Below are 26025 nucleotides of genomic sequence, written 5' to 3'. Positions count from 1 at the left end.
TTGCCGCTCTACAGAAATGTATATAGCGGTACGTTTTCAGAATGAGCCTGGGTTGTAAATGGGTATCTGTGTCACGTGAACAAATGGCTCAAACTTGAGCTGAGCTAATCATAGACAAAGACCCATGTAAACAATGTATGATTATTTTCTTGTCTTATAGCATTCTACTTATGACTTGTTTGTAAAGTAATCGAAGTTGTATATGTGTTTGGAAGCAATTTGTAACATTTTTTATCATATTTTGGCAATTGGAACGAAATGAGTTGAAGTCCGAGTCAGAAAAATTACTTTCCACCACTACTGTTTTATTGTAAGAGCGTGTATATTTATTTGTAATTTCGATGTAATAGGCTTTCAGTGTCATGACTTTCAGTTATTTTTATAAAAACAGTGCTGCCTCTGCCCTATATTGTAAAGTAGAATTTAATACTATATTTTTTTAACAATATTTTATTGCACTTTGTTATTCATCTAGTTATTTACATGTCTAATGAATCAGAAGTCTCAAACTTTTACAGAATAGGGTTGGAATAGGACACTTTACATGAACTTCATGTGCATAAGAGTCATGGTCACTTTACCATTTCAATTTAATAAAACTGTCATCAAGTAAACATAGAAACTCCAAAGAAACGTTGTGTATTATTGTGATATATTTCAAAAAAGGTGAATTTTTTATATATATATATATATCTGGATTACACTAGTGAGTTACCTCCTTGATATAATGTTATAATGTTGAGCTTATTTAATTTTTTTAAGCGGATTTATCTTAATATCATGTAACTCAGTGAATACCTGCTGTGCTTACTCAGCCTTTAGATCACTGCCTTTCAATCTATGCATCTGCCCCCTGACTTTATTTTAGAGTACTTCAACCCATTGCTTGGTTTAAACCTCACATTACAAGCAAAGATATTGTCTCAGCTGTATTGGTCCTTTACAAAGAACAGGCATTCACATTCAGATTATCCAGGAGTACGAATGAATTCAAAGCTCATTTCCCCTGCACTGCCAGCATTGTGTTATTGAACTAACACAGACCACATGACCCTCAGCAGCAACTCTCTTCTCAGCAGTCTCCATTAAAACCCAACACTAATGCCCCCCCACAGGAAGCAGAGCAAAGGACAAGTGCATTTAATCAGATTATACAGAATATTTTTTGTGCCGTAAATGGGATTTTGTGGTATATATGGGCTTTGGTCTCACTTAGCAGTAACATAGTTACAACAGAGCTAGTGTACTCATGTCACAGATGTCTATCATAAGATCACAAAGATACCGCAGCTTTCATGTGTTTGAATGTACTGTAGCATACGCTTTGTGTCTCTCTCTGTTTAAAAATGCAACAGATCACGTAGCAATGATTTATACAATCTGCTTCCATGGTACAGATTTGATGACTGATTAATTTGCATCTTTAAAATTTGTTCAACCGTGTCATTTTCTATAGAATTAATAATTGTATGTCAGCATTCTTTGGAAACGTCAACAAAATTCTGGCATGAATTGTGATACACAAAGAAACACATGTAGACATGTCTGAATGTAATTTAGAATTACATTTTAACATGATCGATTTACTTTTTTAGGTGACTGTATTAACCTGTCAGTCAGGAAAGACAGTCATCAGACAGCTGGAGCAAGGCCTGGAAAACTCAGATCTGATGAGCCTGCGTAGGCTTCTTGTGGTTCAAATTGCATTACAGCAGAGTCTCTGTGATAGATCTCCAGCTTGTAGCCTTGAGACACCATCTTCTGAAGATAACCAGGAAGGTAAGTGTACACATTAATTGAAAACAAAGACATTTCTAGTCACTGAAAAAGCAGGTGAACTTTGAACTTTATACAGATCAGATATGGTCATTATCTTATGCAACGTCTTCCAGTTAATGCATTAACATATATTTTAAAAGCAACAGGCATTTGTAATAGGGCTGCAACTAACCATTACTTTAATAATCGATTAATATGTTGATTATTTTTCAGATTAATCGGTGAATAAAAAAACCCAAGAAAAGCATTAATTTCCAACCCATTATTCAAAATAGCTCTTCCCTGAGCTGTTATAATAATAATAATAATAATAATAATAATAATAAAATGAATAATAATAAAATAAAAAATTAAGTAGTTTTGTCCTGTTTTCAATCCAAATATCTAAACATTTTTAAATCAAAATGCATACTAGACAAATGAAATAGCATTACAAATTATGTCTTGCTTTCTAAAAAACCCCACCTCAAAATTAAGTGATTGTTTGCTTAAAACAAGCAAAATTATTTGCCAATGTGGTAAGAAAAAAAATCTTAATGAGATATAATCTGAAACAGAAGTTTTAAGCATCACTTAATTTTCTCATGCCATTTTTCTTGTCTAGTCTTGATTTAAGATTTTTCAGATAATTTAACTGGAATTCAATTATCTAAGTAAGAAAAGCTTTTTTGCAATGTAGCTATACATGAAAACAGAAAAATGAATGATCCAAAAAGGCGAGTGAATAAAAACATGTCTTTAGTCTTGCAATGTGAAGTGTAAAGTAACTATACCACCGCTGCTTTACAACTGTTATTAACCCTTTCACTGATGAGTTTAAAAGATTCTATCTATAACCAGGAGTCAGTTTTTTATTTTAGAACGTTCATACTTAATATTTCCATGGCCACGTGATATTCCAATTCTCATAAACGTGTAAGTGATCCTGATCTATAACGTAAGATGGGCGTCGCCATGTTTACTTGCGGCCACACGTTGGCCTCATTACTAAAAGCAGAACACATCTGTAAATTATATTTGAATGGATTGTTAGACTTCCTTGTGTGTTGTACAAACTCTTAATGTATTGTTTTACTAGTACTTGTGTGTATTTACATGTCTAAAACATAAAAATTCTGCATAACTGTGATAATATGAAACGTCCTTGGCTCAGTGCCAGCCAACATGCCAAAGCTCAGTTTGAATTTTTCATTTTCCGTTTTAAGGGTAGACAAGCTAATGCTACCTTGTCATGCTAGTCAAGCTGGATAATGAGTAAACAGAGTCCTCACTTCATAACGGAACAACAGCTCCGCGCTGAACTAAAGTGTTTTTTTTTTTTAAATCAAACGTCCCTGCATCACGCGACACAATGAATCGATTAGGAAATTCTTTGCCAACTCTTTTAGCAATTGATTTTTATGGATTTAATTGATTCGTTGTTACAACCCTAATTTGAAATACTTTAAAGTACAACTGAAATTAAAACTAATATGATTTTGTTAGCTCACATTGCTAGTTTTGTGGTGAACAATTCATCTGTGCATGTCATTAAGAAAAAAAAGTTTGCCCTTGTAATTTTTTATTACAATCTGAAAATGCACTTTTTTTCAGTTAACTTGTCAGATTACGTATGTCTTAGGCATTGGGTGTCGTTAACTTACTTAACCACGCCCCTCCAAACCGTCAGTGTTGACAACAAACAGAAATGGTGAGGAGGAGGGGCCTGTTAGGTTATAATAACTCTTCTAAAACCATTTCCTGATTGATCTTTATGAATGAAATGCCTACTTTATTACATCCAATCAGCTCGCAGTAGAAAGACATGCCAAGCCCATTGTTTTTTCATTTAATATTCCATTTCTCTTGGAACTGCGACACAATACGAAAAAAAACAGTCGCAGCTTCCGGTTCATGTGGACTTTAAGTATTAGAAATGAAAGAAATACTGATACTGTGTGCATGTTTCTGCCAAAACTCTGAGCCCTGTCTTGTTTGCTGCATAATTACTTTAATTAAGGTTTTGTGGTTCACAGTCTTAGGATTTCAGACCACAGACTGAGTGAAATGAGATTCCCAGAGTGAAAGAGCAAACCAGACATCAATTCAAAAACAGAGCCACATATTCAAATCTCAGCGTGATTTGATAGGTAGTAATTTAGAAATCAAGGGAGCATTGGGGAAGATGATTCAAATGTAGAGGAAGATGGGGCAAGTTTATGTCTGCATATTTATAAATACCATGAAATCTTTGCCTAAAATTATGAAACCACTCCCCTCCTTTTTTAACCCTCTGGGGGCCTGGAGAAGTTCCCAGGCACATCCCTGACATTTGTGCTGTTTTCAGTTGCGTGTAAACGTGTATAAGTATTTAAGTCTAAAATCTAAAAACACTTTAACCATCTTAAACTGGGCTGGCTACAATAATATGTTAGACACATTTATGTACATGATTGGGTTTTTGAGAAAACGTGTGAAACCTGCCAACATGTGAAAATAAGGGATACACTCCAAACACCCCCCCCCCCCCCCCAGGAGACGCCTAACCCATAGCAAGAGTGAATCGAAAAATATGGGAGAGTCCCTGTCATTACTAATTCAGGGATTCACACCAGAGAAGACAAATGCCTGCATAATGGGCTTCATAATGCCCACTCAGGTAGGGATGTGACTGAGGGGAGAGTATTTTCTGTTTTTAGCCTATTGAGAATACATTTAGCTATTACATAAAATAACTCAAAATTTACTTGCAAGTGAAGTGCAATTGTTAAAAAAAATTATAATAATCATTCTTTTACATGAGATGAATCTTTAAACTTCCATCAGCAAAAAGCCTTTTGTATAAATTATTAAATACATTTTAGTAGTTCAGTTACTTTCTCAGTTCTGATAAACAACACTTTAAATCGGAAAGATAATAATATATAGGGGCAGCTGAGTTTTTAGCACTGTCGCCTCACAGCAAGAAGGTCGCTGGTTCGAGTCCCGGCTGGACCTGTTCAATTCCATTCAATTAATCTTTATTTCTATAGTGCTTTTACAATGTAGATTGTGTCAAAGCAGCTTCACATAGAAGATTATAGTAAATGTTGGCATTTCTGTGTGGAGTTTGCATGTTCTCCATGTGTTTGCGTGGGTTTCCTCTGGGTGCGCCGTTTTCCCCTACAGTTCAAAGACATGCGCTATAGGTGAATTGAATAACTAAATTGTGTATAGGTGTTTTCCAATACTGGGTTGCAGCTGTGTATGTGTATTGTTGTATATACAACATTTCTGTCTGGTTCTTCTGATTGGGTGATAGCCATGCAATAATCTGCAAATAACAGCACTAGTACAGCCTCTTCACCCTTGTGTATTACTTTGCTCAAATACAGCGATAAGCAGAGGACACTTTACAGTATAACAAATCGTCCCCGTGGAATTATAAGGTTCTATCTGCATTCTGAATGATTTTGAGATACTAAGCTTCAAAGTTTTTGCATTCAGTTATCAAACAGTACTGTATGTGTGTAACATTTGTTTTTTTAAATAAAAAGTCTTAATGTAAACAACTTATTAAAAAAAACATCACAATGTAAATAAGTTGTCATTTAATAAGAATATGTCAATAACTCAATTTTGACAAAAATGTCAGATAGAACCTAAGGTGACGAAATATTGCTGCTATTGGACAACATAATGTACGTTTGAGGATTTTCTAGTCGAGAATGTAATTGTTTAGATTGCTACTGTGTACTTTATTTATAAGGATAGTGCCTATTTTTAAATATTTACAAATTCGGCCGCCATCAGCCTGTTTGAGCAGACCAAAGAAAGTGACAGTTGACGTTCCACCATAAGATGGCAACAGAGACTGTATAATAGCCCTCAATAAGTCTTTAAGGTAGAAAAACAGAATTTTCTCAGTGTCAAATTTCAAAAACAAATCATTATAAATCAGGTAAGTGACATTCTGAGTCGATCACTCTCTTTTGTATTTAGTATTACTGTATTTACACCACATAAACTGGTAGTGTTTGCTTTGCTCTGGCTTTTTCAGGGTTAAATGTTGTGAAATCCCGATTGCAACAGAGAAATACTGTGAAATCCCTGTAGACTGATGGCATTTCGTTCAGCCTTATAAACTTAAAATGTGGGCAAAAATTACTTGTTTGTCATAACTTTAGACATTAAAATACTGGCTGTAAAGTGACGTTTGTGATCTGGCAACAATTTCTGGTGTTCTGACCGTCAGCAGCAGATGTTTATGAGTGGCAGAAGAAAGTAGTTCCTTGTACAAAAGGATTTTTACACTCTCAAGATGGTTTGATTTTCTTTTCACATGATTATGCCATTGACCTGTTGTATAAATGCAATATCACACTCGTAGCAGTGCAATGTGGCTGTATATCGTCACTGGTGTATATCTGGTGTATATATATATATATATATATATATATATATATATATATATATATATATATATATATACCCACAGTTGAAGTCAGAATTATTAGCCTCCCTGTTTATTGTTTTACCCAATTTCTGTTTAACGAAGAGAAGATTTTTTTCAACACTCGTCTGTCTTCTTAGTTGAGCGAGTTTGAAGACGTTAAAAAGAAAGATCAATATGTTACATCTGTAAAAGTAACTCACCAGATCAAGTTAGGAGGAGTGAAGACCTTGAAGTGGTCAGATGAATTTGGAACAAACTTTAAAGCAAATTGGAGGGCTTTTTACAACCGCAAATCAGAAAAAGCTAGGACAGTATGGAAAATGCAAATAAAAAAGTAAGAAATTATTTTAAAATTTACTTTGACATGTATTTCATTAAAGACAACACAACAAAAATTATTTAATGTGTTCTTCCTGATTTTTATTTATTCGTTTTTTCTAAATAAACGCATATTGCAAATTTGGTTCTTGCAACACATTTCAAAAAAGTTGGAACAGCTTTTACCACTTTGTAATGTTGCCATTCCTTTTCACAATACTTAAAAGACAAAAGTAGTTTTGTCCCATTCTTCCTGCAAACAAGTCTTAAGGTGGGGAACAGTGCAGGATCTTCGTTGTTGCATTTTGCACTCCAAATTGGGCCACACATTCTCAGTTGGAGACAGATCAGGACTGCAGACAGGCTAGTCAAGTACCTGTATCCTCTTCCTCCACAGCCAGGACTTTTTAATGTGTGCAAAATGTGGTTTTGCATTGTCATGTTGAAATATGCATTGGTGACCATCCTTGGAATACAAGGTAGCATATTGTGCTCCAAAATCTCTGCACTTTTCAACAATAATGGTGCCATCACAGACGTGCAAATAACCTTTGCCAGGGGCATGGACACAACCCCATACCATGACAAATCCTGGCTTTTGGACTTGTTGCTGGTAACATTCTGGATGATCCTTGTCTTCTTTGGTCTGGAGCATACATAATTCTCCCCAAAAAATACATGAAATACTGATTCATCTGACCACAGTACACGTTTCCACTGTGTGATGGTCCATACCAGATTCCTCAGAGCACAGAGAAGTCGCTGGCGCTTCTGGACAGTTAAGGCTTTTTATTGGCGCAGTACAATTTTCACTGGCATTTGTGGATGTAACTACGTATTGTGGTACTTGACATAGGATTGCTAAAGTAGTCCTGAGCCAATGTAGTGATATTGCTTATAGATAACTGACCATTCAAAACATACATACAAACTCTACACAGAACCGCTAACTGACCCAGCCGGGACTTGAACCAGTGACCTTCTTGCTGTGAGGCGACAGTGCTAACCACTGAGCCACCATGTCGCCCCCTTAGTAATGTTAATAAATAAAGATAAATTTTAATGGACTTCTAAATAAATTAAATATAATTTTAATAGACTTGTAAGTAGATCCACCCAGATCCCAAAGAATTGTTATGCTCAAATTTCAAGTTATTTCCTTGGGTACTGTCGTTAATCTGTGGTCAATCGGGTCAGTCAATCAAAAAGTAGGCTACATAATGTTTAATTGAGTGATTCGTGGGTGAATAAGATCAGTCATTGATTATTCAAACTGTAACTACTTTCTCTAAAATATCTGGCAGACTGGCATAAATATGCAAACCCTCTCATGCTCGTTTTAAAAATCATGCATCATGGCCAGACATGTTGCAAGCATCTCCATTCATCAATGACTTTATTGCACAAATTAAAGTGAAACTGACCAGCATAATGGATGATTTTGTCATTAACAGTGAAAAAGTTTAATGTAGGCTACCCTTTTGTTTTTGATCACGCAGTTAACAATAAGACATTATTTGAAACTGTGAATATTTTAATATAAAAATTTTATATTATAATTACATGGAAGCTTAGCTGACCTTATCTTGATGCACTTCACTTCATCTCAAATCTTATTCGCTCTTCATGTTTATTTAGTAGATAAATGACCAGCAAAAAACACATTACAATTAATATCCAAATTATACCAAACTAAATTTTTCCAAAAAGAGAATTTTTCCAACAAAAAATATATGAGATGTATATTTTTGTTTGTGCCCATCCGTACAACTGCACTGGTGGGTGATTTGTTTTGCTCCATGGAAAATGAGGACTTAATTAATGCTCCACTGTAATTGTTGTATCACAAAATAAATTTTTAACACAACTCATTACTTTAAAAATTATGAATTAAGCATATGATTTTTTCCTCAGCCATTGTGTGCTTTCATTGTCTTCATCTCAATCTCAGCCAGCTCAGGTGAGGGAGTGTTAAACTGGTCACAGTTTAGTTTAGCCCATCTTTAAACTGGCACAGAAATATCAGGCTTTACTGAAAGGAAGGGTATTTTACCAGCAATGAGGTACAACAGTGGTATACAGATTTCAAAAGGAAATATCTTAATATTGAAGAGGAAACAAGCTTCACAACAACAGATCAATGTCATAATGTTGAATTCCCTTATATACTGCAATGTTGACAACAAGCATCAAGTTTTATCAAGTCATGTGTACTCTTAGGGGTGCCGTTTCGGTACTAAAATGGTCTAAATCCACATTGGAATTACACACAAATATTGTTTCTCTGTAGGTGGGAATATCATTAAGTGGATATGACTTTTTTCTAGTATCTTTGGTAAAAAGGCACCTTTGAAATGGGTTTATAATTTACAAATTCTTTGGGATTAAGGTGGGTTTTTTATAAGAGGCTTAATGACAGCTAGTTTAAAAGTTTTAGGCACAAAACCTACCTTGAAACGTACTAAAAGTATGGATGAATTCATAATGTGAAGAACAAGTTCAGCAAGAAAAATTGTTTTAATAATTTGGTCAGTGGGGTGACACAGTGGCTCAGTGGTAGCACTGTTGCCTCACAGCAAGAAGGTTGTTGGTTCTCTACTGGGCCAGTTGGCATTTCTGTGTGTAGTTTGCATGTTTTTCCTGTGTTCGCACGGGTTTCTCCGGTTGCTCCAGGTTTCCCACAGTCCAAAGACATTCGCTATAGATGAATTGAATAAACTTAATTGGTCGTAGTATATGACTGTGTGTGTCAATGATTCTGTATGGGTGTTTACCAGTACTGGGTTGTGGACAGTGGTGTAAAGTAACTAATTACAAATACTCAAATAACTGTAACTGAGTAGTTTTTATCAGGAATTGTAATTTACTAAGTAGTTTTAAAAATGTGTGCTTTTACTTTTCCTTGAGTACATTTTTTAGTGCAGCATCTGTACTTTTACTCCTCTACTTTCCTTCAATCTGCAGTCACTACTTTATGTTTTCTTGTTTATGGGGATTAGAACAATCAGTCCTGTGATTCCTGTCAAATCAAAATGCACATAGCAGGTAAATCACATCATAATGAACTACCTCAAGTCAGATTGACTTTGTACCCTAACGTCAAGGACGTTGCATTTTGTTCGGAGATAAAAATAGTGTTGATGTCAGAACTCAACGTCAGGCCAATGTCAATGTCGAATGTCAAACCTAAAACCAACCAAATATGAACGTCTGATGATGTTACAGTTTGACGTTGTGTGGGCGTTACCGCTATGAGGTCTATCAGATGTTGTATTTTAGTTGCCATACCTGAAGAATAAATGTCAGTATTTGACGTCAACATGACGTATGTAAATGTATGACCTTTTTACAGCGAATTACTCACTACACACTACTCTCGAGTACTTTTGAAAGGGCTGCTTTTTACTCATACTTTGAGTAATATTTACAACAGATACTTTCACTCTACTTGCACTACATTTTTAGGCAAGTTACGGTACTTTTACTTGAGTATGATTTTTCACTACTCTTTCCACCACTGGTTGTGGCTGGAAGGGCATCCGCTGTGTCGGACATATGCTGGAATAGTTGGCGGTTCATTCCGCTGTGGTGACCTCTGAAACATAGACTAAGCTGAAGGAAAATTTATGAATGAATGAGTTTGGTCAGTAAAGGATCCAGCATAGACATTGATTTGGAGGGTTTTACCAGTTTAGACTGTTCTTCCCTAGACCATTTTTTCTCCTAATCCTATTTAAATATAACAGAGCAACTAAGTGCTAGAAAGGACAGTGAGTAGTTTTAGTAGCAGCATGAAGCTCTTCTAGGCTGTGTGGTAAGCTAAGAAAATTAGACAAATCGGGTAGGTTACTGACAAAGTAATCTTTAGTGTTAGAGGTTATCGTTCAACAATATTTATGCATATTAGCTGGTTTTGTAGACATATCAATGCACAAAATACAAGAGATTAAATAGTGATCTGAATTCTGAAATGTTACACTCTGCTGCACACCTTCAACATTATCAATATCGATACCATATGAAAATATTTTATCTAAAGTATGATTACACCAGAGAGTAGGTCCAAAGACATGTTGTTTCACTTCATAGGGTGTCCGCAGATCCTTAAAACGTTTTTAATTACATAGTATAAAAAAAGGCCTTAATTAGTATTAAACTATTTAAAATTTGTGTGTCAGAGGTTTTAAAAGTGCAATCGAACCGACCTTGTAAAGAAAATTTTGTTTTCATTTTGAAAACTACTTAAATCTCTTTGCCTATCATCATGCAGAATGACATAGGGGGAACCAATGCCCATTTGTAGTCTTTTGTACAGTTTAGGAGGAACTCAATTAACTACACGCTCACTGGGATTTTGCTTCCATAAACAGTTTGTGGGGATTTTGCTCTATAATAGCTTACCATGGACCAGAATCTGGAGATTTTTTTGTTTAAGGTCATGTAATTGGCAGGTTTTATTCAGATTTAGATCATAACTTTAGATGTGTTATCAAATCATTAAAAAAAGAGATTTAGAGGAGAGTGGTCTAATGTTTCAAGTTTTATCTTTTGATTATCTTTATTTTTATTTGATGAACATCAATTAGTTTGTTACCTTTGAAAGGGTTTGGGAGTTTTTTTTATATTTATAGGTTCAGGGAACAGACACAGTCTCTATGTTCTAATTTCTCGGTGGCTCTATGTGCTGCAGATTATCTGAGTTTGGTAAACTGTGGAAGCTAGCAGACGGTCGGTTAAGCCAATTTGTCTGCTCCCTGACCTGGGCCCCAAGTCCTCAAGTGCCAACACTAAGTGCTCCATTACACACCGTATCATTCAAGAAAAAGAAGAGTGTGGAATTGGATCTAGTCTTTGTTCAGTTATATTGTTGCAATTATATTGTGTGCATCTATGAAAAGTAAGGGTTCTCATCTTTATCAAGATTATAATGCATGGGTAGGTAAATGTCTGAATGGCACTTTACAAGTTACACTACTTCAGATTTGTAATCAAAGCACTCTCTGTATATTTATGTTTACTGTGTATAGTGCGGATATTATGCTTAGATTGTTGATTGTATTGTTGATGCTTTGACGTTTTTTTTTTGTTTTGTTTTTTTGGGGGAGGGCGAATCTAATGCTATTTCATGCATTGAGAATTATTTACACTTTTAAAGACTTAGATTCTCATGCTAATCATAGCCCAAGTTTCAAAAAAGGATTGGGAGGCATGACATAATTTCTGGCCAAAAATCTTCCAGATTCATATATGTTTTTAGCTGTTTTTTTGTTTATCATAAGTAATATGCACATTACGGTGGCTCAGTGGTTTGCACTGTCAAAACCACTCCCGTGTTGGCGTGGGTTTCCTTCGGGTGCTCTGGTTTCCCCCACAGTCTAAACACATGCACTAAAGGGGAATTGCATAAATTAAATTGGCCGTAGTGTATATGTGTTAATTAGTGTGTATGGATATTTCCCAGTATTGGGTTGCAGGAGGAAGGACATCCGCTGTGTAAAACATGCTGGATAAGTTGGATAAGTTGGCAGTTCATTCCGCTGTGGCGACCAATAGTGAACATAGGGACTAAGCCGAATGAATGAATGAATAAAAAATGCACATTACCATTCTAATGGACACAGTGAATGAAAGAACACAGTGAATGAAAGAGAATGTGCTTGTTAAAGATGCAGTAGGTCATCTGCCAAAATTCTAACATTAGCATAATAGCATTGAAAATGCACGTCCCTCCCTGCCATCAAAAGCCACACCTCCTGAAGTCATGAACCTGCACTGAATAGTAGGGTTGGGTACTGAAACCCGGTGCCTTTTATGGCTCGTTTCCACTGACTGGTACGGTACGGTTCAGTTCGGTTTGGTACGGGTCACCTACTCTTGACTCTGGTCTATTCCCTACTTCATTTAAGCAGGCTAGGGTAACCCCACTGCTAAAGAAACCCAACCTGGATCAAACGCTACTTATAAACTACCGACCGGTATCCCTGCTTCCATTCATGGCCAAGATTTTGGAGAAAGTAGTGTTCAATCAAGTCCTAGACTTTCTTACTCAAAACAACCTCATGGACAACAAGCAATCTGGCTTTAAGAAAGGCCACTCAACTGAGACTGCCCTGCTCTCGGTCGTGGAGGATCTCAGACTGGCTAAAGCAGACTCTAAATCATCTGTCCTCATCTTGCTGGATTTATCAGCTGCTTTTGACACTGTAAACCACCAGATCCTGCTATCTACGCTTGGGTCACTGGGCGTCGCAGGCACTGTTATTCAATGGTTCAGTTCCTACCTCTCGGACAGGTCATTCAGGGTGTCGTGGAGGGGAGAGGTGTCCAACCTACAGCATCTAAACACTGGGGTACCTCAGGGCTCTGTTCTTGGGCCACTTCTCTTCTCTATCTACACGGCATCTTTAGGAACAGTCATCCAGAAACATGGTTTTTCCTACCACTGCTATGCTGATGACACCCAGCTATACCTCTCTTTTCACCCTGATGATCCCTCGGTTCCAGCTCGCATTTCAGCCTGCCTGTCAGACATTTCACACTGGATGAAAGATCATCATCTCCAGCTTAACCTCACGAAAACGGAAATGCTTGAAGTTTCTGCCAACCCGACTCTTCACCATAACTTTTCAATCCAGATGGATGGAGCAACCATCACTGCATCCAAAATGGTAAAAAGCCTTGGAGTAACGATTGATGACCAACTGAACTTCTCTGACCACATTTCTAGAACTGCTCGATCTTGCAGATTCGCACTCTACAACATCAGAAAGGTCCGACCCTTCCTATCTGAACATAAAGCTCAACTCATTGTTCAAGCTCTTGTCCTCTCCAAACTGGACTATTGCAACTCTCTGCTAGCCGGGCTACCAGCTAGTTCTATCAAACCTCTTCAGCTGCTTCAGAACGCAGCAGCACGAGTGGTCTTTGATGAACCCAAAAGAGCACGTCACTCCGCTACTCACCCGTTTGCACTGGCTGCCAGTTGCTGCCCGCATCAAATTCAAAGCTCTGATGTTTGCTTACAAAGTGACCTCTAGCTGTGCTCCTTCGTATCTGCTCTCACTTCTGCAGATATATGTGCCCTCCAGAAACTTGCGTTCTGTGAATGAACGTCGCCTCGTTGTTCCATCCCAAAGAGGGAAGAAATCACTTTCCCGAACTCTCACATTCAATCTGCCCAGTTGGTGGAATGAACTCCCTAACTACATCAGAACAGCAGAGTCACTTGCTGTCTTCAAGAAACGACTAAAAACGCAACTGTTTAGTCTCCACTTTCCTTCCTAATCTGCAACTGCCTCTCTGGCTATACCACTAACTGTGCTCTCTCTCTCTCTCTCAAAAGAAAAAAAAAAAAAAAAAAACAAAACAATTTTTTACTAATGCTTTGCTTCTTAGACTTTACACACCTGAAACTTGTCTATAGCACTTGCTCACTGCTGCTCTTATAGTTGTGTAAATTGCTTCCTTGTCCTCATTTGTAAGTCGCTTTGGATAAAAGCGTCTGCTAAATGACTAAATGTAATGTAAATGTAAATGTATATATAAATACATACAGCCCCTTACAGTCTCCGATAAGTTATCAACTACAGAAGAACACACACAGCAGACATTTCGTCCGTATTTAGGTTCAAAAACAACCCAAAATATAGCCTACAGTCAGTGTAAACCTCTCATCTGTGTCTGTAACCTTTAGCAGCACATGTAGCCTCTGTTAGAGAACAATTCCACCATTCTGAGTTCATAATAGTCTAAAAGGTCATAATAACAATAATAGTTAAACATGGCATTTTGTTCATGTTTGCTGAAAAATAATGTGCTCCTTTTTTTCCGGCTCCTCCCTTGTTTTTTCCGTGCTTCACTCTCGCGTTTGTCTGTGTTTGACAGGATCGGGTTTCAAAAGCATGTCAATAATCAAGCACACGTTATTATCATCAGCTAAAAAAGTTTGTTATTTCAGATATAGACACGCGGCGAACGCAAGCATCTGCTCTTCTTCGTGGCTTTGTGGCTGTTCATCATGACGACGACAAGGTTTGTTTGTTTTTTAGGAAACACTGTGAAAATGTTCAGAAACATTATTTTTAATGAATGGGAGGGCAAAATAAATTGACTTCAACTTTAGGCCTATCTGTTAAAGTTTACAGGTGCAACAATGTGCGTTGATGTACTTGAAAGTTAGAAATGTGTTATCCTACACTAGTACAAAGTTACTAGTCAAATAAATGAACAAGGAAAATTATTTTAAGTTTAAGTTATTTAATTATCTTGTTTATGAAGATGAAAAAAAAAATGACTTCGAATATTTTTTAAAGTATTTTGTGATAAATGTTAAAGTGTGATCATGAAAGGAACATTCAAAAAGCAACTCATGTAAACACCTTGATCATATTATTGTCTTATTTAGATTAAGGCAAATCATTAGATTACTGATAACCATGTAAACATAGTCATAAGCCCCAACCCTAGAAAAAAAGGAGTTCAGTATTTTGACGACAGCCTTTCCACAGGTTAGTAGTAAGCTAATGTAATTTTATAATGCAAATCTTAAATTCATGCTAACCAACAAATGATCAAAAGAAATATATGCTAAATGCTATACATTTAAAATATGAATTGATGTTTACTTTAAACTTAAATTGAATTGCTCTATTAAAATTATTTTTTTTTTTAAAGATTTTATCAAATAAAAGATTTTTCTAGAGTCATCCACCATAATTTTGTGGCTTAAAAGTATCCGTTCAGGCACCGTTTTGGCACCGGTACCATTTTAAAAGATTTCGATTTAGCACCGGTATCAAACTAACCCCAAACAATACCCAACCCTACTGAATAGATAACCATAGACAACCTTATATAACACTAGATCATGTCATTCAACAGTTAAAAAACTTCAAACTTAAAAACCTTTTGAAAAATGGCATTGTGTCTAACAGTTTTTAGTTGTGTAGCAAGCAAAACTTGTAATAATATCCTCATAATGTGCAATATTTCATACATGCAAAGATTGCTGGTCTCTGGTGCCATTTCTATGGAGACACACACTTTGTCCAGCATAGTTGTTGACAGGTCAACAAGGTGCAGGAATTATATTTCCCCAAAGCTGGCATTCCCCAAAGCTGGCATTTCTCCTTAATAATATAATTTCAGAAAAGTATTGTTTGCAAATTCTAAATAGTGAACTAATATAATCATCCAATGACTATAAAATAAAACATTGTTCACAGTCAGTTAAATGGGGCTTGTTTTGAAGTTAATCCTACATGCTATTTCAGACCCAATATTCAAAGTAACGTTAGAGTGGGAGCGTGTCACAAGTTGTCACTGTTCAAAAATAAATGAATGTGCAAATATAAATCAAACTTCACCTCAGAGCTGGTTAGGCAGAAGAGGACTATTTACGTATGTTTTGTTATTCAACTAAATAATTATCTGAAAAAAGCAGGGCTATAAACTGAAATGTCCTGTCATCTTTTTACATTACACATACGTTACCAAGACAACAACTGATTTACTTTTCATTTTCAACTGTGCTCGATGATCTTCATGTACATCGCTTGTTTTCATCTCCTTTTACACTTGAACAACTAAATGAATGCTTAGGCCTATTTAACCGACTATATTATCAATTCTGTAAAAGGTACTCCATAACCTTGAAAATAGTCAATCTTTCGCCAGACTTTTTCAGTGGCTGAAAAACACATCCGTGTTTATAGCCTGTTCATTAAAAAGAAAACATAAGCTACATAAGCTTTACGTGACTAAAATAGTTAATAGTTAAATCATACCTGTCTAAAAGAAATACTGCAAACTTGCTGTCATCCTTCAGATCGTGATTTTGAACTGCATTACTTCGATATTTTCATTCAGCATGTTTGCCAGAAACCCTTTAATAAACAATCTTTCTTTTCATGGATACAAGACCACCTTGGTCTTTAAAAAAGAGTTACCTATAGTTTTGAGTTACCTATAGTAATTACCTATAGGAGTTACCTATCAGCCCAACTTTTATTATTGGACAAACATTTTTTACCCAGAATATAAAAATACATATAAATTCATTTTGATTTTTTACTTTAACCATCGGAACTGGCTTCAGACTAATAATTTTTGTCACTTTAAGACTTTTCAGGTTGTCAGTTTTTTATTTTTCATATGATGTAAATTTTCTCCCAGTGATGGGTTGCAGCTGGAAGGGCATCCGCAGGGTAGTATATATGCTGATAAGTTGGTGGTTCATTCTGCTATGGCGACCCCTGATTAATAAAAGGACTAAGCCAAAATAAAAATGAATGAAGGAAATCTATGAAAAAATCATAAATTCAAAAGTTAATGCATTTTTTAACTATTTACATTTTTTGCAATATGGTTTATACTCCATCAGATAGAACTCAATGGTAGGGTGACTAAATGAAGCCCACACCTGTATAAAATTGGGTATGCAAAATTGACCGTAGTGTGTGTGCATGCGTGCGTGCGTGCGTGCGTGCGTGCGTGCGTGCGTGTGTGTGTGTATGGATGTTTTCCCAGTGATGGGTTGCGGCTGGAAGGGCATCCGCTCGTAAAAACATATGCTGGATAAGTTGGTGGTTCATTCCACTGCGGCGATCCTAGATTAATAAAGGGACTTAACCAAAAAGAAAATGAATGAATGAATGAACCTTGCCTTAGTTTATGTATATTCAATGAACACACACTGAGACTGTTAAACTCACTGGGTACTTGACCTATGATTGCTGCTATACCAGTTTAGGTGAGTAACGTACAAAAAGATTAATGCACATTTAATGCCTAATAATTATGTTTCTTACTATTTCACAACAATGCATTAGTTGTTTTTTTTTACACAAACTTCAACAGCCTGTTTAAATGATTAAACCTATTGGTATATCATAAAATTACTTGTAATTTTTGAAACATGCACATTTACGGCTTGTTGAATGCAAACTGTATATAGTTTGTGTTCAACAGTAGAAAGAGTCACTTCACAGCAGAGTATACTGTCAAGTATAAATTAAAGCATGTGGCTTTGGAAGAAAAAGATCTGAAAAAAAGGTGACACGATGGATGATAAGCATTCTTATTAATAGCAAACAAACTGCTGTTCAGCTGTACATTGTAATTGCTATTTATGTAAATAAAATATAAGTTTGTGCTGCTTCTGCTCTAAATATGCATTACATTTGTGAAGTATGTCGACTTTCTCCATTGTATTAAAATGTTAATCATCATCATCATAATCATTAGACTACAACATCATTACAAGACAGACTCCTTAATTACGTTGATTGTAGGCTCTATTTTGTCCTACAGATAAGTGTAAGATATCATTTAAAACTGTAAAGGGTTTAAATTAATTTGTTTATAACATACTTTCTCAAAAACAAAACTGGTCGCCTATGTAAATTATTGGAACACTATATATATATATATATATATATATATATATATATATATATATATATATATATATATATATATATATATATATATATATATATATATATATATATTTTTTTTTTTTTTTTTTTTTTACAGAGAAACTGCTGTGATGGAAGGGCATGGAGACAGAAGTTATTGCCAAATGCAGCTTTATTAAAGAATGGTTAGGCAGGCAGGGGTCAAAAACCAGCATTAGCAGCATCAGAGACAATTCAAAAGCATAATCCGTAAAGCAAGCAAAAACTAAAGGGTAGGCGGCAAAGAAACAAAACATGGTATAAACAGTCCAAAAAAGTCAAAACACAGGATGACAAGAAACAAGGAAAACCGCGTATGAATTGTAGCAACAGCTAAACAAGTCTCAGCAATGGATGTATGAAAGCAATGGCTGTTTCGCAGTATGCATTCTTATCCATTCTTACATCCTTGTGTTTTCATGTAATGTCATCATCAACCATCAAAGTTCAGTTCCAAAACTCAAGACTGCAAGAACGGAGGGTGTGTGTAAGGTGGGAAGCACAGCATTTTTATTATTACAGTTACATAACTGCATCATCGCACTGCCCCCACTTAACAATTATTAAGTGTAATTATACTTAATTATATATTTTGTATATAATATAATTATTAAGTGGGGGCAGCAGGAAGCGTCACAGCAGGATGGTCGCTGGTTCAAGCCTCAGCTGAGTTAGTTGGATTCTCTGTGTGGAGTTTGCATATGCTCCCCGTGTTCTTGTGAATTTCCTCCCATTTTATTATGTTATGTTATTATGTTATTAAATTATGTTACATATATATAATATTAAGACAAATAATTGTATTATCTCAGGAGTTTCTCTAAAAGAAACAGCGAAAGTAAACATTAACATAAAAATCTTAATAAAAGCATAAACAAATTTAGGGGGTTTATTCAGACAACCCCAGTGAATCAGGTGACTTGGGATCCGGCAGCTGCACCAACAGCTTTTGCATCTGTACCTCTGGTGGTGGCGGCGGCCACTCTTGGAGCTCAGCTGGCAGCATTGATGGCTCTTGTAGCTCTGGTGGTGGAGATGGCCATTCTTGGAGTTTAGGCAGCACTGACACGTCACTCAGCTCTGGTTGCACTGGGAAGTCACAATGTTCTGGTGGCCATTAGTAAGACTCAGGTGGCAGCTCGGATCTGGCAGTTTTTTTATGTTGTGAGCTGATAGACTGGAGGCGGCCATCTTGTGACATGAAGAACTGGCTTTAGTTATATGCTGAGTTTAAGGCGGGAACTAGGTGGGCTTTGGGACTGTTGGTGCAGCAACCGGAGTTTCCTCTGTGGGAATGTCGACCGGAGTGAGATCTGCAGCAGCTGAACTGGGCATATACAAATGAGAATTGTCTGAGAACATTGCAGTGGTGTCCTTTACAAGCCCTGCTGCTCACAGGTCTTGCTGTGTACTGTTGTACAAATGTTACTCCTACTACTTTGTTGGATTGTCTGTATGTTACCGTTTGTCCCTGCTTGAAGCTTGCCTGCCTGATTAATCTTAATAATTGCATTTGGATCCGCACCTCTGTTGCCAAACCAGTCATTGTTACAGAAAGGCTACATGTGCGTGCTGTATCTCCGTTGTCATTGTTGTCAATATATATCTGACATTAATCTAAAAATCAAAAATAAAATGAAATGAAAAAAATAAATAAAAACAAAGATTTCAAACTGTTACCTGTAGCCTTCCGTTGCTTAAGTATATAATCACTTGTATTTCTGATGGTTATATAGCCCACAACATGTAAGCACTCATATTTATTTTTTTGTTTTGGGAGGAGTAAAATTTACATATGTGGTTTCAACAACCAGATGCATTTAAACCTGTCCAGTTTCATCTGGAATGCGCCTCCTGAATTGGTCCGAGCAATTGGATTTATATCCGTACCAGTAGTGCTTTGGGGGACCTGTCCTTTTCACGATCAGATATCAGCCCCATGGGGCACAGAATCAAAAGAGGAAGACAACTAAAAGATTAACTAAAATAGGCCAAACTGATAAAACTAATGACAATAATGAGGGATGAGGGAATGAGGGAACAGAACAAGTGATAACTAGGTTAAGCTAAAAAGTCCATAAATGTAACAGTGAAAGAAAGCTTCATTAAATATCTGGATGTGTAAACAGTTGTCACAAACAGGATGGTGTCAATGATTTTTTCCCCAGTTGCCATTATGTATGGTGGCCCAGTTGTGTGCAACACAAGAAAGTTCTAAAGCAAACATGAGTTCACAACACAATGCACTGAACCAGCTAAATACTTAAATGCTTAAAACATTATTGTCTTTGATGTGTTAAAAAGAAAAACAGAGCACATTCTTTTACTACATTCTAATCAAAAAGAAGGTAGATGTTTGGCTGGAATTCTGCCAAACTACAGTGGCATAATCTAGTCAATTGATAACTACTATGTAGCTCATATCAGTCACTAAATAGATGTAATTAGGAGAACTGGATTATGAAATTGCACATTGGGTTAAATGACAATAATATTAAGACTTTAAGTCTTAAGAGGAGGGATAAAGAAGATTTTTATTCTCTAAGTGTGAAGCTCTAAAAGGATGCAGTAAACATAAGCCAGGTTAAAACTAGGTTTGTGTAAAATGAGCCCACTGAGGTGCTGGAACCGGTTATGGAAGCCTGCTATAAGAAGGCTATGCTGAAGAATGACTGATTATGTAAAATAACTGAATATGTAAAGCAATGATTATATATGTTAAATACTCATATAAAGCTACATGTGTAAGAGGTATTCAGGAGAGTAACATATTATCAAGTTATTATGCCATCATGACAATGTATGTAAACACTTGTTTCTTTTGCATAAGTTGCATCTATGAAGTGACATCTCTGATGATAAAACAGTTGCTTACGTAGACCTTAGCAAGCTGGCAGAGAGCCAAAAATATAACAGATACATGGCACAGGACCATATATGTGCAGAGCAAGAACACACAAAGGTGAAACTGCATGTATAAAAAAGGATGATGGTGACAAAACACTTCAGACTGTCTTATGGAGACTTCAGATTGCTCTGAGGTGTGCTCTGCACTTTCTCGGCTTTATGTTGAATAAAGTTTATTTTCTGGTATCCAAAAACCTCCAGTGTTTAATTGATGAGAAGGTCGACAACTACGACGATACCTACTATAAAGAGAATAATGTAACTTATTGAATTATCAATGCAGTATGTAGCACCTTTCAGAAACTTTCCATGGAAATATTATTTTACAGTTGACCAATTATTATTATTGTCTCAGTCGTAGTTGAAAAGTATGAATATTTGTGATCTGAAAGAATTTGCTGACGTGTCTTTGTTGTGACTCTCTCTGGTGGACAACACTGTTGTAAAGTTACTTTTAAAGTAGTGTATTTCAATTTTGTGTTGTGTCTAAAAAAGAAAAAAAAAGATGTTAAATGTGTAAATGGAAAGTTTAGTGTTATGCATAATGTAATGTGATTACTGCCAACATAAGCATGAAAATCGCCTTCAATTAATCATGCAGCCCAACTTTCATTTAGCATTGTACAGTTTTAAAAGTTATTTAAAGAAACCAAACTTTTTTATCTAAGTGAAATAAGCATACATTTGCATTTCCAATTTTTTAATTTTTTTACTTTTGTTTTTTTTAAAGCATGGATTCATAATTTCGGCTAGAAATTGGTGCTAACCCTACTTCTAAATTACTAATGTGAAGTGTTCTTTTACCTGAGAGTAAAAGCGGTGTTTAGAAAATTATACAGATAAGGGTGATGTGAACAGCCCTTTGATTTCACTACTAACTAAAAGAATGTCTTCATATTGCTCTAAATTCTCAAACCCAGCCACTCTTTTCTCTTTTTACCCTTTTTTGTTTATTCCATACCTCTTTTCTCCCTGTTTCAATCAACAGCAACCTTGGTTTTATTCATTTCAAAAGTGACAGATTTAGCAATGTGGTTTGGGAGAGTCATGTGAGTAGATTTATCCTCTCGTACCACCCATGCCCATCTCTATCTCTCCAACTCACCCCTCCTCTGGATCTGTAGTGTTGCCATGGCAATTTCATGGCGTGATTAGGGTAACATGCTGATGTGAAAAGCAGGACCTATGTTAATGCCACTCAGACTGTTGTTTGGTAAGATAAAGTGAGAGTGGGTGTGTTTGTGTGGACTTTTTGGGATATGTAGCCAGTTGTTAGGAAGCTCACAGCAAAATTGGTATGGAGATTAGCCCCATGTGGCTGAACTGGCATTGACAACAGACAGAATGAAGTTTTTCTCTCTGTGTGCACCAACCATCTGTTGCCATATCAGATTTTTACATTTTCAGTTTCATCCTGTATATTTTAATTATGCTAACTTGTTCACCACACCATAGCTAAGAATTTACATTCTCTTCTTACATTTACTGGTAATTTTTCTGATATATTATCTTCTTGTTGTTTCTTGATATTGTAAATGACTCAAGGACGATCATTCTACCAACAGGAAATGATACTCTCAAGGTAGACTTATGGTTTTAGTGCATACTAATACATATTTGTCTAATAAACAACAGTTTTTGCTTATTTTCCTGAGCTCTTTAAGAATACTCTCACTGATAGGTCAGATGGCCCTATCTGTTATATATTATACTGTACTGTATGTGTGTGTTGCAGTGACTGACAGTGATTTGTTACATTGAAGGATGTTTTGCTCAAAAGGAAGAGAATGTTATTTTACCATTAAGATGTTAAAATATATGTATCATTACATTTTTAATAGTTTTTGTTAGTCAAATACTAAGTCAAAGCGGTGTACAATAGAGGAGGCATTTAGCGGTTTAAAAAGAGGTAATACACAAGACGTTCTAGTTATACAAAGTAACTTGTTTGTGCTCAGAGAATTTAGTGCTAGAGTAATAGTGCTAGAGTTTTTTTTTTTTTTTTTTTTTGGTTTGTTTTTGAGAGAGAGAGAAAGGGAGAAAGTGTTTCTACAGGTGGTTTGTCAAGCCCTCTCACCTGTGTAAAGCACACTTATTTTGTGCTTAATGCACAGTGTTTGTGTTGGTTAATGTGTTAGTCAGATTTTCTACAGGTGGTTTGTTAAACCCACCACACTCTTTGTTTATAGTATTTTGGGTTGGTGTGTGGTGAGGTGGGGGAGAGTAGAGGGGTCTCTGAGCTGGTTGAGGACTGAGTGGCAATGTGATTGGAGAACCGAACACCATTTTTTATTTTCCTCTCTCCCCTCTTTCTGGTACGATGATGCCAAACAACCCCCCTCAATGTCCTTACAAGTATAGCAATACCAGTAAATGTTGACCTTGTGGGGCCATTTTTTGGTGTAATGGTACACAGAACTCACAGTTTAGTACCCGTGCTTGCTTTTTTCTGTTTGTTTTGAAAAGTCAGAAGTATTTTGTCACAATCTGCTACAGAACTAAAAAGCTTTTTGTGGTACAAAAGTATAAAACAAATTATATTATAATGAATAATGAAAAATAAAACTTTATAATTTTGAGAATGTAACAAACTTTAAAATACCATAAATCAAATGTTAAAATAACAAAAAAAAATTTAACATTAAAGTTAAGATTCAGTAAACTTCAAAACTGAAATCTCTTTTAATGAAATTGCTAAGATGGGAGGTTATCCACTTGTTGTTAATACAACAGCGGATGCAATGGGCAACTGCACTGCTGTGGTTCATGTGGGACCACAGACTGGCTTATGTGCACACAAGATGGGACTGTTTTATATTTATTTTCCTTTTCTATGTAAACACACTCTTGAATGATGTGCGTGATCATTTTACTTTTGCATCTTCTGCAGCGCCTCGCATATGAGTGCCGTGTTTTTATGACACCAAGTCAGTTAAAAGATTTTTAACTTGTAAATGCAGCACCCCTTATTAATGTCAATTTTAAAGCATTGAACCAATCAGAAAATTTACATGACAACTTTTTAAACGAATGCAACATGGTGGAGGACGCTCTTTGTTAAGAAAAACATTCCTGTGTGCTGCATCTCACATTTTTAGACTTAAAGACGTGTGTCTGAATGGCACCTCAGTTTTTGCACTGTTGGGGACTTTTTGTGCCTAAATCCAGTGACATATCTGTATTCACAGTCGGAGTACATGAACTAAACTGTGATGAATACATGATATACCCCTAATATATACCCAAATATAATGATCAGATAAATGCAGCATTAGAGACTAAATAAATACTACATACTTCTAGCAGAAGAACTTTGTAGCAAAAGGCAGTTCCTTCTGTTTGATCTGCTGAGTCATGTCAATAGACTACTCTGTTTCAGTTATCGACCCAACAGATCTAAAATAGGCTAAATGTAAAACACTTATTAAAGGCTCAGATAAATGTTCAGGATAAGACAAACCACATTCTGTAATATGAATTAAGTCTACTTGCTCATAATTTTTTTTTTATTTAGACAAAAACAAATTGAATTACATTAAATTAAAAACCACATACCTCAGCTGGCCAATAACAAATTTCTTCATGCACTTGTAGACCTAACTCTGATTATACAATATACCTAAGAAGCATATTCCACTCAAGATCTAAATATACAAGCTTTATATGTACAGTTGAAGTCAGAATTATTAGCTCCCCTTTTATTTTTATTTTTTTAATATTTCCCAAATGATGGTTAACACAGCAAGGACATTTTCACAGTATGTCTTCTGGAGAAAGTCTTATTTGTTTTATTTTTGCAGTTTTCAATTTTTTAAAAACATTTTAAGGTCAAAATTATTAGCCCCTTTAAGTGATATTTTTTTCGATAGTCTACAGAAAAAAAACATTATTATACAATAACTTGCCTAATTACCCCAACCTGCCTAGTTAACCTAGTTAAGCCTTTAAATGTCGCTTTAAGCTGTATAGAAGTGTCTTGAAAAATATCAAGTTATCTATTATTTATAGTAAATTATATCAATTATTTACTGTCATCATGACAAAGATAAAATAAATCAGTTATTAGTGAGTTATTAAAACTATTATGTTTAGAATTGTGTTGAAAAAGTCTTCTCTCCATTAAACGGAAATTGGGGAAAAAAATAAACAGTGGGGCTAATAATTCAGGAGGGCTAATACTTCTGTATATTGTAGGGATGGGACGGTTTATGAAAAAATTAATGGTGCAGTTCATGCAGATAAATTTTATAATTTTTTCCCTGTCTTTTGACAGAGAAGCAAGTGTTTTGGTATCGGACTAGAATATGTGATATACATGGGTATATTTTCCAAAGAATACATAGCAGAAAAAGAAAGACAACATGAATAATAATAGTTATAAAAATAGTGATTATAATTACAATAATAACCAGACATTAACATTAAGAATGACATTAACATACCCCAAATGTCGGTAGATTTCATCTGGGGCAAGTAGACAGCCGCTCCCACTAGCTACTTTGGGAGGTTGAATATAAGTTTTAAATCTTAAAAGTCACGTGAATTAAAAACTAATTGTAATGTGACAATACAAATCCACATCTTCCATGAGCAATCCCTGTAACCCAGTGTTTGGTCATGCATGCTTGAGCAGCATCACAAAATATAAAAAATTGGTATGAATGAGCACAGTGCTCCACGTCACATTCGTTTGAGTTACTTAAACGTGTGTAGGAGACACTGTTGAATTGGCAAATGCATTGTGCATTCTATTTTCTGCATCATTCACACATTAGCAGCATTGAATTTGTGTGGAATCTTCTCGTGCTAATACTTATTAATTCATGCTATTCATTCATTCATTCATTCATTCATTTCCCTTCGGCTTAGTTTCTTTATTCATCAGGGGTCGCCACAGCAGAACCGCCAACTTATCCAGCATATGTTTTATACAGCAGATGCCCTTCCAGCCGTAACACGGTACTGGGAAACACCCATACACTGTCACATTTACACTCATACACCACAGCCAATTTGATTAATCAATTCACCTATACTGTGTGTCTTTGGACTGTGGGGGAGCACCCGGAGGAAAACCACGCCAACACAGGGGAACATGCAAATTCCAAACAGAAATGCCAACTGGCCCAGCTGGTACTTGAACCAGCGACC

At 35.9% G+C, this 26025-nt stretch overlaps 1 protein-coding gene across 1 annotated transcript in view; it reads left to right on the top strand.

Moving 5' to 3' along the window:
• m1ap (meiosis 1 associated protein) overlaps positions 1-26025 on the top strand; it is a 95522-nt gene that overhangs the window by 14612 nt on the left and 54885 nt on the right. Inside the window, exon 4 of the mRNA XM_056462227.1 lies at positions 1596-1779. Coding sequence (XP_056318202.1) covers positions 1596-1779 — 184 coding nt within the window. The remainder of the gene's footprint in view (positions 1-1595; positions 1780-26025) is intronic.

The sequence above is a fragment of the Danio aesculapii genome, chromosome 7 (assembly GCF_903798145.1).
Source record: "Danio aesculapii chromosome 7, fDanAes4.1, whole genome shotgun sequence".
In the NCBI taxonomy this organism is placed as follows: domain Eukaryota; kingdom Metazoa; phylum Chordata; class Actinopteri; order Cypriniformes; family Danionidae; genus Danio; species Danio aesculapii.
This window is presented reverse-complemented; position numbering and strand designations above follow the sequence as displayed.